This window comes from Abramis brama, assembly GCF_963993115.1.
Source record: "Abramis brama genome assembly, chromosome: 6".
Lineage (NCBI taxonomy): Eukaryota > Metazoa > Chordata > Actinopteri > Cypriniformes > Leuciscidae > Abramis > Abramis brama.
In genome coordinates this window covers 31897573-31913077 of record NC_139968.1, presented here as the reverse complement: position 1 = coordinate 31913077, position 15505 = coordinate 31897573, and the positions used below count along the sequence as shown (strand labels likewise).

The window sequence follows — 15505 nt, the reverse complement described above, 5'->3', positions numbered from 1 at the left end:
CCTTAATTAATGGAAATGATTAAATAACCATCTATGGCTGTCGTAATGCAAACAAATCCATCTTATGGCTTTAAAAGATTTTGAATATAGTGTAAAAGCCATATGGACTACTTTTATGGTGCATTTTGGGGGTTTGGAACCACATGAGGATGCAACAGAATTATTTTAAAGTATTCAGACTAAAGCTTCAGTCGGAAGAGCCCTTGGTCTCCAGGTAGCTGTGTGAGGGTTTGATCTTAAAAGCTTAAGTGTTTGTTATGTTTGAGAGGTTAGTGTTCCTGGTCTGACAGCAATCAATACTGGCACAAAGATGGCCACAGGGTGTGCCTCAACTAAAGTTGGCCACAAAAATCAATACCGGCTCCTCTATTGACGGCTGTCGCACACATCGACAGCAGACTCAGTGATGTAATAGAGAGGTAATATGGCCAATTTAGGACCACCAGGCCTGCTAAAGGGGTTACGATTTATCTGTTAGTGGTCTGCCTGTGGACAGAAACACAGGCTCCAATCTCTCAATGTCATCTCAGGTCAGTCTCTCAGATAGGTCTCCACACTGGACTCCAACCTTTAGAGCCAAAGGCTTATTGATTCTCAATATGATTCAATCCACCTGCAGCACAGTAGCGGCTTTTCCCTTGAGATGTCCATCCTCATCCAAATCATCTCTCATTTGAAAAACTGAGGAATGCAAAGCAAAATGTTTTCATATTAAAATTACAACTAGAGATACGTCAGAAAACATGAGGGTGAGAGAACACTATGAATAATTCATTAAAAGTAGGCTATGTAATCATTTTTAGACACTTTGAGTAAAGGTTTCATCTTAAAGGGGACATATCATGCTAAATCCACTTTTTTAGCCCTTAAATGCATTTTGTTGTATATTTGGAGTGTTTAGAAGTACAGAAAAGTTTAAATTAGTCTCTTCAGGTGCTTCGTTGATATCTTTATATACTGTTTTGGTCACATTTTGCAACCTGTTCCGATTTTTCTATTCTCTATTACGTTTTTTGAACAATGACGTCACAGTATTTGCAGCGGAACTGCCAAATAAGGACATCGACTCCTGGCCCAACACTTCGAGCACTCCTCCATTTTTATTTCTCGCTGTGATTTTGTAGTCCAAGCTCAAGGATGCAGAAGTTACGAGAGGGTAAGTTAAAATGTTCGGTTGTTGGATGTAGTAACCCACACGCTTCATTACACCGTCTCCCAGCATCAGAACCTCTTCAAAGTGCCTGGTTGAGTTTTATTTTTCACGGAAATGTACCCACATCTGTGGGTAAAGTCATTTTTGTGTGCGTGAACGCGAAGCACTTCAAGGATAACTACTTCAGCAACAACAGGGTTTTTCCTGCATTGAACTTGTTTTAGCGCCCGCCAAAGCAATTTTTTTGTCCTGCCAATGTCTTATTTGATCACTGAGTAATGTAGATGAACTGCTGCGCTTGTGTCAGGGCGCATGTTTAACTGAAAGAACGAGCAGAGAGAGAGACCCGGTTGCGCGTGCGCTCTCTCTCTCTTCCGAGCCAGGCGAAAGTGTAAACAAGACTTCACCGTCTCCAAACTAGGCGCTGTCTTGCTCTCTCTCCCTCGCACATATTAATCAAAATAAATCGACAGGGTGGAAAAGGTCGGAAGACCAAAGTTTCATGTGGAGCATTCCGAGATATTTTTTTCCTGAATTACCGTGTGAATTGTGCTAAATAAGTTGCCTTATCTTTTCTGAAAAGCGTTCCGGGCATTAAGCTGACATAAAACGACACTTTAATAAAACGAAAAAACTATCCAATGATGAAATGTTTTCTGTGTTGACACAAATCTTGGATGTCCAAAAGTTTCTGTGCCGCTAGATAATCGTATCTCTGCTATCAATCTACAAAAAATGGCCGAACGGGGTGGCGTTGAACCGAGTGTCACCTCTGCAACCTGGAGAGGGGGCGGGGTATGAAGTGTCTCATTTGCATTTAAAAAGACCGCACCAAAACGAGTTGCTCTCAGACACACATCAGAAAAGGGGTAGAAAAGTGGCCTGTGGAGCTATAATAATGAGGAATTCAGACCCAAGCATTGCAATTCCGCTTTATATAGACCACAAATGTATGATTTATATGTAAAAAGGAACGATTTAAAAGCATGATATGTCTCCTTTAAGGTAGATACATCAATAATAAACAAGTATTCATATTACATAACACAATACACAACATTACACAATATAGCATAACACAATATTAATTTTTAACCCCCTTTAACCAATGAATTGTCATAAAATCTTTTGGTCAAGTAACACACCCAAACCTCTCACCAGTAAGGAAACATCTGAATGGAACAAACCTAAGGCCTTGTTTACACCTGGTATTGAGATGTGTTTTGGTCGATCGGATCACGACAGAGACACATTCCCGTTTACACCTTGTGTTTTAACCCGTCTCTTTTGTCCACTTTCAACCACTTCAGTCCTGATTTCTTCAAGGAGAGGGTCTATGGACAGGTAAATGTATGGGCTTTTTCAGATCTTTCGATCTAATGGATGAAATAAGCTCATGCAATTTACACATGGATGTGAAAAGAGACGACAGAAAAACAAACAGAGATCATCAGCTTTAGTTTCCGCTCTGACAGACGCAATACCAGCCGGACGCTGTGAGTGTGTGTTAGAAATCAGGAATGGTGAGAGAACATTGTGCTTGGTACGCTTTTCCTCTTTAGACCAAACTTGGGTCTCCAGCCGATAAAGTTATCTGGCTAGTGTGCTTCCCATAATGTTCATGCATTAGGTTAGTCGGCGGAGAGTAGACGTATTTTGTGGCTGTTTGAACGCATTCGACCACATGAGAGTTCACACTACCAAAGCAATCCAGTCTAATGTGTTTTCGATTACCTCTGGAAGTGGTCGAAAGTGGACAAGCTCAAAGCGTTTTAGACCCCATTTTACACCTGTATTTAGCTTAAAGATCAGATTGACGAAAACAATCCTTAATACCAGGTGTAAACAGGGCCTAAAATCCATCACATCAGCTGACTCATCAAACTCACTTACAATCCCTTCTTACCAATAGTGTGCACTTAAAACAGAGCGCTGTTCTGTTTGAAAATACATTTTCCTTTACAGCGAGAAGAAATGCAGAGTGGTTGAGAACAGTGTTAGAATAATTACAGTTTACTTCAAGCTCGACTGGCGCTTCAATCTCAGACTCCAGTGTGCTGATAGTACAAGATAGATGCAATTTAAATGAAAGCGTATCTGTATAGACCCTTGAGACTGACTCATGCAGAGGTGCTGCAATTGAACTAGACAAAGTGACTCTGCTCATGTGTGAACAGGGGAAAGAAAAGTGGAATTACAAAGCAAACGTTTTGTCTACACGTAGACGTTTAAAATAGTGTGTGTGTATTGACTAAATAGAAACAAGCCCATAGGGAAAGTGGCCTTTTACCACAGCAGCTGCATTGATGCTGAACTACAAATCAAGCAAAAATGCTTTAAGCCTAACAGGCAAATGATTCATGCTGAACACCAGCAATTCCCCTAAAAAAATAATGCAAAATTGAAGTGTCAAAAAGTAACGAGCCACATAAACCCAGTCATAATTTCCCAAATACACACCTTGACTGTGTCTCCTCATTTTTTTCCTCACATACTTGCAATGCAATCATTATGCAGAACGAAGAATAAAGATATTCACGGGGCATTGCCCTCGTCAAAATGACGGATCATAATTTCTACAGCAAATACGACGTGCTGCATACATTTAGCTAAATTACGTGCGACCTGGACGCGAGGAGATTGCAGATAAGGCTCTTGGGATGCTGAGGGCCTCCTGATGCAATATATCAAGCATGATATCCCGGGAGTCACATTGTTAAATGTGTTCAACATGACACTAGAGCGGCATTGTATTTGTTTACTGACATAAATATAATTGCGCATATAAAGCGATCTTAAAACCAAGCAGTCACCTAGATAAATGCGGTCAAGACTGAGGCCATGTAGAACACTACCATACGTTCTACTGAATACAGTGCAGAAGATAATGTATTTGCCTACTATTTTTAAAAGTAGCATGAGAGGAGAGAGTGCAATGATAAAATATTTCAAACATTGTCATGTGATCTTTTTATTTTGTGTGTTTAATCCAGTGAGCGACATTCATCGTCTCAAAAATTAGTTAATTTCAATTTTGTGTAAAAACGTCTGAAACATCTGGCATGCTGACCAAATTGTGGAGATGTTTCAAATGCAGTCGACAATGTCACGACATTTGTCACTCCGGAAATTAAAAGGTCAAGTGCATTATGTGGGATCCATTTTTTCATGCAATGTGCTCTTGTATACTACACATTTTGGACACATGGAAATTTCACATATACTGTCCAAAGTACACAATATATAAAGCAGTAAGAGTATTGGTAATACTTTAGGTTACACTTTATTTTAAGGTGTCATTGTTACAGTTTAATTATATATTTAAGTACTGAGTAATTTTAAGCAACCGCATGTACTTACTATAGGGATATGGTGGAATTAAGATTTGGTTGCATGTAATTATGCATAATTTACTGTTATTACAATTGTAAGTACATGTAACATATGTAACAAGGACACAGTAAAATAAAGTGTTACCAAACTTTATTTTAAGGTGACACAGTTACATGTTGCTACATGTACTTAGAGAAATAATAGTAGCCTAAATTGTACATAACTACAAGTAACTAACCCCAAACCAAACTCTAATCATAGCGACATTGACCAAAGGCATGTGTCTTATCCATTGCGCTACCCCCACCCCACATAGTTATTATTACTCAGTACTATTTGAGCAAGTACAATGTAACTGTCACCTTAAAATAACCGGGTTCACTTTAATTTAAGGTGTTCTTGTTACAGTGTAATTCTACATTTAAGTACTGAGTAATATTAATTAACTACATGTAGTCTTCTTACTATAGGGTTAGGATTAAGATTAAGTTTAGTTTAGGGTTAGTTACATGTAATTATGAGTAATTTATAGTTACAATTACTATATAAACTCCATGTAACGTGAACCAGAGTATGTGTCGTTTACTATTTTTTTAAGTAGTAGGCAACATGCAGTATACTGTTTATCTTCCAAGTCTGTATACAGAGTCAAAAAATATATTAAAATTGCAGCTGAAATTACTTGCACTTAGTTAGCCTACAATGGACATGGAAGGTCAAGAGGCAGTGGCTATTTACATTTATTTACATTTATTCATTTAGCCGACGCTTTTATCCAAAGCGACTTACAATTGCTATATGTCAGAGGTCGCACGCCTCTGGAGCAACTAGGGGTTAAGTGTCTTGCTCAGGGACACATTGGTGTCTCACAGTGGATTCGAACCCAGGTCTCTCACACCAAAGGCATGTGTCTTATCCATTGCGCTACCCCCACCCCACAGTAGCTGCACACAAATTACCATTGTATTACATTAGTTGAAAAATGCTCAAATTTGCGTGGTGCACATAAGATACAATATGCATAGGCTAGGCTACTCCAAAAATAGTAGGCTACGAGAAATATGGAAGTATGCTATTGTGAACAAATCCTTACTTTTAATTAAACAACTGCAAGATAAAGAAAAAACATCTCTAACAGAACGCTTCCATTTACGATTCTTTCATCGTTTTTATCCTAAAGTTGAATGAACAAACTTACGGTGCTAAAGTCGCGCGGTCCGCACAGCTTCCCTTGAAATCGACAATAAAGTAACATCTCCTCAAGCTGATGCCCCAGACGGTCCAATAACTGCCTCATAGAGGGCTGAGAGTCTCGAGGAGGGGGCAAAAAGTGGTTGAAGTCCAGTATGCGAGATAACGGTGACCAGGGAGGCTCACTACTAGTTCCGTCATCGTGCGACGCGAGCGCGTCTCGAACCGCAGCGGACACCTGCCAATTTTTCCCGAAAAGCCCGAGCCACCGTCCCGCGCTAAAGATGTCCGGTTTTTTCATACGCCGCGGCAGTATGATGTTCTGGTTGCAAATCGTCACGGCGGGAAATACGAGGTGTTTAGCGTAAACCATCTGCGCCTTGGTGTACACCGGCGACGAGAGCAGGTATCGGACCCGGTTGGAGGACCAAGTGAGAAGAAGCGCCAACGCAGTCAAAAACGCCAGCAGCCACGCGACTCTGCGCGGGTACGAGCCGCTCAGAAAGACATGTCTTAATCCATGAAAGGTCGAGTGCTTTAAGAAGAGCTTGCCGGCTTCTTTCAGAAATCCTTCCGTGCGTTGTTTAGGTGCGGCGTCGCCTTGGCACATTTTGGAGAACGTTTGACGCGCAGTTTTACCTCAGAAGCGACGCGTTAAACGTTCCAGTGCTCTCCAAAACGAGTAATCATCGCGCGGTTCTGTTCCTGAGACGGTTCGCTCGGGAAAGGAATCTGCAGATTCATCAGAACTGTTTGAAATACAGCGCTGTATAAAATGAGGACGGTAAAATGCTATTTCTCCATATTTTCCCTCTCAGTGAAGCGAAATATAGCCCGTACAAAAGTCTCAACTGTTGCCAGAAAAGGATACGGCGCCACATTTTCCTCGCGTCATGTGCTCTTGCGGTTCTGTCACACTGTAAATCTATTCTGCACTTTAAGAAGTTCAATTTTCATAAATTCAGTTTAAGTAATTCACCGGGGAGTATTTGTACCGCTCGTTTTGCAACAGCGCGAGCCTCGTCCCTTCCGCGCGCGCTCTGCTCTGTTCCTCTGTGAGCGCGTGCATCCTCTGCTGTCTTTTACTTCACTTAACTTTCTTATTGTAGTGGTTCTCCCTTTTTCCATTTTATTTGAAGAAAAATGACGTATTTATATGATAATTAACCACGAGTGATTTATTTTGACCCATAAGATGACAAAATAAAAAAAAACATTGCCACATTTGAATCAAAAATTTAGCATTATGCATAATACTGATGATAAATTATAATGCTTTTTGTAAATGATCTATGTGCATGAAATATAATTATATATATTTTAATTATAATCTTAGATTAGGTCATTCTGAAAGCAAACATGCATTCATGAAATGGCAGCAGGTGATTTGTCTCTAAATGAATTCAGTGTGACAGTGAAGTGTCAGTTTGTTAATATATTCATGGAGCATATCATCGAAAATAGCACCTATCACAGGCATACTTACGTTAACATCAGCACATTCACTCTACTATCAAAATAAGGTTCATTTTTAATTAGCTAAATGTTGTACAATGCATCATTCAGACCAATAATTACACCCTCCGTCCCTGTTAGACAGTAAGTGGGCTTGTTCTTAAGTTTGGGCTGTAAGTCAAACAGGCAAAAGTGGGCATAATGCCCGGCCCGCAGGTCATGGCCTACTTACCTTAACAATGTGTTCAAAGTCAATAACCCTTTTTTTCACTGGCAGGCTCTGAGATGCCTCACAAAGGGTGCTTGTCCAAATGTTTACATAACAGAGGACAGTATTGACCAGAACGCTGTGCCAAAATAAACCTGTAAACACCTGGATGCGTTCGGTCTTATGTGAAGTGAATGTTGGTGGGTGGATCTGTGGACATTAAAGCACTGTGTGTCTCTTCCGTTTGTCCTTTCTTTTATTGAGGGAAAAAATATACGCGAGGAGCTATGAATGTCACAAATAAATTACAGTGGAGGCGTTACGATTCACATTTGACATTTAATTTCAAAGTCACATTAAATATGTGCCAAAAAGAGGTTTTTAATGACAAAGAGAATTTCAGGCTCATGAAAACAATTAACAAGTTATTTTGAAAGAGAACAGATTGTGATGTACGCTGTAAGTACGCACAAATTACATTTCTTGATACTTAGAAGAAGATTTGTTATAGGTGCTCTAAGCGATGTTGGGTGACGTCACTTCTTGTTGACGTTCAAAGTATTGTCAAACAAAACGGAGGCTAGCTCGACCTTCCCTCCTCCTCATCCCGTCCCCTCCCCCTCCCTTCCGTGCTTCCTGAAACAGTCATGAACCATTTAGAAAAACCAAACTGGATTTACACACCTGTCCAGCAAAAACAGAGCCTCCTGAATGTCGGATTGGAAGCCCTTCTGCCAGCGGAGTTCTCACCACCTTTTGAACGCTTTTCTGATGTAAATTCGGGACTTTGCACGTTCCTTCTCCTTTTCCATATTTTTTGTTATCTGTTCATCGGAACGTCGTCTCTTTGGTCGTGTGTCGGCCATATCGTAATTCTCAAGAATATAAATTTTAACGTTAGTCGTTGTTAGGACATCTCTCCTCTAGCTAGCTTCCCTCTTCATGCTTCTCTCTCCTCCACTCCCCACATCCCTCTTCATGTGCACGCGCACTAACCCCCCAACCCCCATCCCCAAATCATTCTTGTCGGTTATTGGCTGGAACACTGTTTGTTATGTTTCGTGGTCCAGGCTGGGCCAGTTTGTTTTTGTTGCCGTTTGTGGAGCCTGGGCTGTCTACAGAGACTGCGTTTTTTTACAGTGTGTTCAGGGGACAGGCAGCTAGCGGATAGTGAGGAGATATTTGCTGTATGTGACAAAAAATGTTTTGGCCTAAAAAACACGTGACATCACTTAGAGCACCTTTAAAGATAAATATTTTTAAATAATTTACTTAATTCAGTTTAGTAAATATTGTAATAAACTATGCAAAATATATTTAGAGAGTGATGCAGGGATGATGTATTTTTGCAGGCTAAAACCTGAAAACGAGCATTTTAGCACTTGCGGTTTCATCATCCAAAAAGACAGTTTTTCTATTTTAATGGGTTTTTGTCAAATTTGTCAAGATTATCACGATGAAAAAAACATGTAAGAATCATAAGCTTTTGTTAGTCGCATACCTTATTTTCTGCAATAATCCAAAATAAAATGGAAAAATCCTTTGAGGGAACAAGGGTAATACTGACTTTCGTTTTGACCTACAAAAATGTCATTCAGGTACCACTCTATTGTTTATAATTATATAGATTGGATTTAGAAATGTTAAAATTATGAATAAACAATTAAGAATTGTGTTTTTATCTTGAAAAAGTTTTTTTTTTGTGTCACTTTTCAGTGAATTCTGGAATTCAGAAATTCTGTCACTCAGGCAGAAGGAATAGCAATGATTTTTCTGAGACATATGCAGTTGGAATGGGACCCCAGTGGCAGTTCGTCATTGCACACCCACATGTTCGACAGTCACAGATGCTTTTTACAAGCGTCTTCATCAAAGAGGATGCAGCTCCGCCATGGGGACAAGCACACACTGAGCTACATCAACACCCAGATGAAGACGCAAATTAGTATTCGGCTAAAACTTGGTCTGCAGGCTTGGCGTCAAAGACCAATTTAATACAAGGAAACTGTGTTGTTGTTGTTTGTTTGTTTTTTGGAGAAAAACTCCACACAGTTTGCTGCTGCAAACGAACAATGTTTTCTTTTAGATAATGAAATGGGTTAAAAGATTGGAAAAATATTTCATCATATTGGTGAAGATTGAAAAAAAAAATCTAGAAGGTTGATGCAAGCCTCTTAAATGGGTATGCACTGCTATTTTGTAAGAAAGGGTGATAGTACATCTCCTTTGGCCTGAAATAAAAACTAAATGCTTTGAATTGTGTATAAAATGCTTCAGTAGTCTAGGTCCAAAAGTGGACCCTCTCAATGACGATTGAAAGGCAACCGCATGACCCTGAAAAAGTCGTATTCTTTACACAACATTGCACTGGGATACAAAAGGGTACTTTAGAGGGTTAGTTCACCCAAATATTATGTCAGTAATTACTCACCCTCATGTTGTTCCAACCCCGTAAGTAAGACTTTTGTTCATCTTCGGAACACAAATTAAGATATTTTTGATTAAAGGGGTGGTATAATGCCCTTTTCACAAGATGTAAAATAAATCTCTGAAGTCCCCAGAGTGTGTGTGTGATGTTTTAGCTCAAAATACCCCACAGATATTTTTACATAGCATGTTAAAGTTGTCACTTTTTGAGGGTAAGCAAAAACGCCTTTTTGCCTTTGCAAAAACGAACGCTGTACGTCACACGCATCACACACATGACCAGCGTCGGCCAATAGTGAGCCTACGTGCTGACGTACAACACAGAAGCGCTGCGCTGTTACACTACGTGAACTCACTCAGAGGCCCACACAGAAGAAAATGAATAGTTGAATAAAGTCGTTATTTTTATTGTTTTATTGTTTTTTTTGCACACAAAAAGTATTCTCGTCGCTTGATAAACTTATGGTTGAGCCACTGTAGTCAACTGGACTATTTTAAACATTGTATTTTCTAACTTTCTGGGCCGGCAAGTTTCGATCCCATATAAGCCTATGGGGAGTGATCCAGCTCTCAGATTTAATAAAAAATATCTTAATTTGTGTTCCGAAGATGAACAAAAGTCTTATGGGGTTGGAATAACATGAGGGTGAGTCATTACTGCCAGAATTTTCGTTTTTGGGTGAACTAACCCTTTAACATTGAAAATGACTCTAGAATGTCTGATTCGGTACAAACCAGAACATATAGGGCCCTATTTTAACGATCTGAAACGCAAGTATCAAGCGCGAAACGCAAGTAACTTTGTGGGCAGGTCTTGGGCGCTGTTGCTATTATACCGGCGGGATAAATGACTCTTGCGCCCGACGCAAATCTAAAATGTGTTGGTCTGAAGTAGCTTCATTACTCATAGGTGTGGTTTGGGAGTAATGTGAAATAAACCAATCAGAGCGACATCTCACATTCCCTTTAAGAGCAGGCGCGCTTGTTCCATGGTGGATTGCTATTATAACGGCGGATTTGCCCGGCGCACGCCAGGAGCGGTTCACAGCCGAGGAGACCGATGTTCTCATCAGGGCCGTAAAAGACAGAGAAGTGACATTGTATGGGGATGGGAAAAACACACCCAAATTAGCTTCGGTTAAAAAGGCGTAAAATAATTTGGGTAAATGTGTAGGCTAGATTTATGCCTATTTTTTCATTTTATCTTCATGGACACAACAATGATTTCCCTCGTGTGTTAATATTGTTCCTTGTAATAATGTATGGTTTTCTAAAAATGAGAACTGCTGTGTCAGTGTAGGCTAGATGAGATAAGCAAAGTGTATGCGTGTTGTGCACACGCTACATTGATTATGGCCAAGCATGCGCCCTTAAAATAGCATATGAATAACATGCGCAACGCGCCACTGACTTTAGACTAGGGTTTTCCTGGTCAGTGGTGGAATTGTATTCTAAACCTTCAAAATAGCACCAGGGAACGTTTGCACCGGAACACGCCTCCTCTTTTCGCTGAACCGCCCCCGGGAGCGCAAATTCATTCCCTAATTTACCGACGTCCGTCTGTGGAGGAAAAAGTCCGCTGTGCGCAGGTGCAAAATAGGAATGATACATGCGTTGGTGTACAAAGTCAATTGCGCTGGGTGCAAGATAGGGCCCATGATGTTAAAAACTCCTACAATTCAGAATGTTTGAGGTACCAATCTCTGCTACTCAAAATTAACCATGGTTTTACTACTAATAAAACATGGTTACTATAGTTAAGCCCTGATAACCACAAATTAACCATGGTTTTGCTACACTAACCTAGTTTAACCATGGTATTTGCAGTAAAACTGCGGTTATTCAAATGGTAGGCAGTTTTTACTATATTAAAACCATGGTTAATTTCCATCAGTGTGTTAGCTGAGTGATACTGAAGTCTAGCAGAGATGGCCAATGGGTTTAGGAAGAGACTCGAACCATGACAAAGCCACAACTGAGACAGCATTTGATGGGAAGAATCATTTGCAGCCCAAAATAGCCATGATGTGCTCTAGAGTGGTTTATTTCATGGTGAACAAAGGGAAAACAAAAAGCACGACAGCAATACAGCTCCTTCCAACATTACAACAAGAGCTCATTGATTTCTTCAGTCAAAGTAAAGCTCTTCTTGCCTGAATGGAAGATTCTGTATTTCTTGAGGGAAATTAAATTTGATGAAGATTGATTTCTTCATCTATTGAAATGCGACTTACATTTTCAATTCCAAAATGTTGTTTTTTATATGAGTAGTTTTATTTATTTTATACTAATTCTCTAAGTTCTCTTTAATTGAAAAATATGCATTTTCATTCATTTATACATGGTTGCAATAACATTCAGTTCAAAATTTTGAGTGCCATTGTTTAAAATGCTATTGACTGAAATTTCAAAGACATTCGGTTGTTATTCTTTAAAATCTAATGCCATACAGTATGTATGTATGTATGAATGTATGTATGTACCATCCTGACAAAAAAATAAATACATTTAAGTGCAGTTTTGATTAGAAGTTGATGATATTTAATATGCATTGGTTTAGCTATGTATAGAAAATCGGTAGACTTAAAGAAATTTAAACATGGAGCCACATTGAGATCCCCATATCTCTGAGAATTATCCATATTGTGCCTTAAAAATTAAGACACCAATATATATATATTTTTTAAGAATTTGAATCTAAAATGATATTAATATATCTTTAATACTTCATGAGTTACAGGCATGCAAACTTTGGGCAAAAAAACACAAGAAGTGCTTTTTCCCATTTTTGAACTGTCACCATTGGCAAAGATAGCTGAAGTCAACAGATTTTACTAAGTCATTTTGGAGTAGTTTAATGGAGTAGTTTTATTTACAACTTCGAACTGTACAGTGTAAGAGTACAGAGCCAGAAAACTAGAGAGCAGTTTGATGAAAAATTTAGTTCATATTGAGATCTTGAGTTTTGATTGCATATTTGGCGCATTTGATCCCAATTTGAGATATTTTTGAGATCTCATTCTACTGAAGAGAAATATTTACAAATATTTAATAAATTATATTAAAAAAATGTTTTACACATGTAAGATTATTTGATCTTTTTTTTTTAGTTAAAATCTGAGAGGGAAGAGACTTGAGTAAAATCTCCATTTGATTGTTAAAGGGGTCATATAATGGTACATGCACTTTTTCAAGTCGATTGTACTGAAATGTGTGTTGGCAGTGCCTGTACACAACCATCATATAATGATAAAAATCCATCCAATGTTTTTTTTTATTATTTTTTTTTATCTCCTTATATGTTTTCCCGTCTCAAATCGTGCCGTCTGACCGTGTGACGTCACACGGTCGGACACCCCTCCCACGATTGTTAATTGACAGCAGCGTTTCAACACAGACCCGCCCTGAGCGAGCTGTCATCATAGTTCGCCATTGTTGATACGCTGGAGCAGAATGGCATCTAAGCGATTGTGGTGTTCTGTTCTTGGGTGTAATAAGGAACACAGCAGTCATTTTGATGTTCCTAAATCCGAACCGCTGAAGACGCAGTGGCTGAGTTTTGTTTTCGAAGGGAATATTACCCACGATCAAAGTCAATGCTTTCATGTTTGAGCGAATCATTTCTCACCAGACTGCTTTATAAACAAGGGTCAGTATAAAGCTAAAGTAAAAGGTTTTTCATGACCATTAGCTGTAACATCAATCTGTCAATGAACTAACGTATACATCAGTAAACACATAGCGTTCATATCTCACTACTCTACCCTGCCAGTACATCCAAAGATAGATCAAAGTGACATTACATTAACCAACCATTCAGAAACGTCCTGTTCGAGCCTTAATTGTCGAACTTCTTTGGGGCCGTCATCTTGTTCCGGGTCTATCTCCGGTTCAAATTGATATGGTTGCACAGATGTTTCCTCAGAGACTCCTGCTGCCATTCTTTCTCCAAAATATACCCTCAACGGTTCTCAAGGCAACACTCCACGTGTGTTGTCTCAAAACGCCCCACAGAACAGAGGGGCGGGGTGAGCAAAGCTCATTATCATTTAAAGACACATGCACTTAAACGGCGTGCTGAAAACAGAGCTGTTTTTGACCAGGTAAAATGAGTGTTTTCTTACAATACTAATGAGAATTTTTAATTAAAGTATATTACAAACTTTTCATTTAGACGCTAAAGAATCATATTAACTTGTACAAAAATGGCATTATATGACCCCTTTAACATCTTGAATGTATTTTTTCCTGATTTTTCCTGTTTTCAAACATTCTTCTTATGTTTTGAATGTTCCCTCTTCTGATTCAAACATCTAGAATGTTTTTTCCCCCCAACTATAACCGCATCTTTCTTGAAACGCAAATCTTTCAAATAGTTTGATCATGATTTCTCATGAAAATTTTTCAAATGTCATGACCGTTCTTCTCCTGAGGCACATTTTTATCTTTCCTGATGAATGTTAAAGTGCAGCTCATTACTGTTTAGAGAAAAAGTCTCTGTCTCTCTCTCTCTCTCTCTCTCTCTCTCTCTCTCTCTCTCTCTCACTCTCACTCTCACTCTCTCTCTCGCTCTCTCTCTCTCTCTCTTCTCATCCACTGCTGCATTGTCTAGTTTTTTTATTTATGTATTTCTCTCTCTTTCGCCTCCTCTCATTCACCATTCTTTCAATAAAACTGAAGCCCATCTGCCATTGTCAGAACTGAATTATCTCTATTATCGTCGTCTCCTTCCACAGCTGCAGACTCTCCGAAGAGGACACTTGTCTTCAGCCTTGGTGCTGATAGCCTATACAGCATACACTAGTAGTGTCTGAGGTCTGGGTTTAGTATGCAGAATGTTAAGTAAAAAACAGGACTGTCAAACCAGCTGTGATACTAGTTTATAATATTTGGCTAAATCTGTAGATGTGATCTCTTTAAAATCTCAAGACAGCAATGATATTAAAGGGGTCATATAATGCCATTTTTGTACAAGTTAATATGATTCTTTAGGGTCTAAATGAAAAGTTGGTAATATACAGGGTGGGCCATTTATATGGATACACCGTAATAACATGGGAATGGTTGGTGATATTAAAGTCCTGTTTGTGGCACATTAGTATATGTGAGGGGGCAAACTCCTCAAGATGGGTGGTGTGTACTAATATATACTAATGTGCCACAAACAGGACTTTAATATCACCAACCATTCCCATGTTATTATGGTGTATCCATATAAATGGCCCACCCTGTACTTTAATTAAACATTTTCATTAGTATTGTAAGAAAACACTAATTTTACCTGGTCAAAAACAGCTCTGTTTTCAGTACGCCGTTTAAGTGCATGTGTCTTTAAATGATAATGAGCTTTGCTCACCCCGCCCCTCTGTTCTGTGGGGCGTTTTGAGACAACACACGTGGAGTGTTGCCTTGACAACAGTTGAGGGTATATTTTGGAGAAAGAATGGCAGCGGGAGTCTCTGAGGACACATCTGTGCAACCGTATCAATTTGAACTTGAGTCGGACCCGGAACAAGATGACGGCCCCAAAGAAGTTCGACAATTAAGGCTCGAACAGGACGTTTCTGAATGGTTGGTTAACGTAATGTCACTTTGGTCTATCTTTGTATGTACTGGCAGGGTAGAGTAGTGAGATACGAACGCTATGTGTTTACTGATGTATATGTTAGTTCATTGACAGATTGATGTTACAGCTAATGGTCATGAAAAACCTTTTACTTTAGCTTTATACTGACCCT

At 39.2% G+C, this 15505-nt stretch overlaps 1 protein-coding gene across 5 annotated transcripts in view; it reads right to left on the bottom strand.

The window, feature by feature from the left end:
* The window catches only part of asic1b (acid-sensing (proton-gated) ion channel 1b), a 218333-nt gene that overhangs the window by 38817 nt on the left and 164011 nt on the right, over positions 1 to 15505 (bottom strand). The window contains exon 1 of one of the 5 annotated variants that reach the window (XM_084118351.1): positions 8025 to 8115. The exons of 2 other annotated variants lie outside the window; for them this stretch is intronic. Coding sequence is in view for 2 of the 3 variants with exons in the window: in XM_084118349.1 (XP_083974475.1) it covers positions 5685 to 6287 (603 nt within the window). In the remaining variant the exon portion in view is untranslated. Of the gene's footprint in view, positions 1 to 5684; positions 6639 to 8024; positions 8116 to 15505 lie in introns of those variants that run through there. 2 more of the 5 variants (XM_084118349.1, XM_084118347.1) reach the window with 2 other exon arrangements.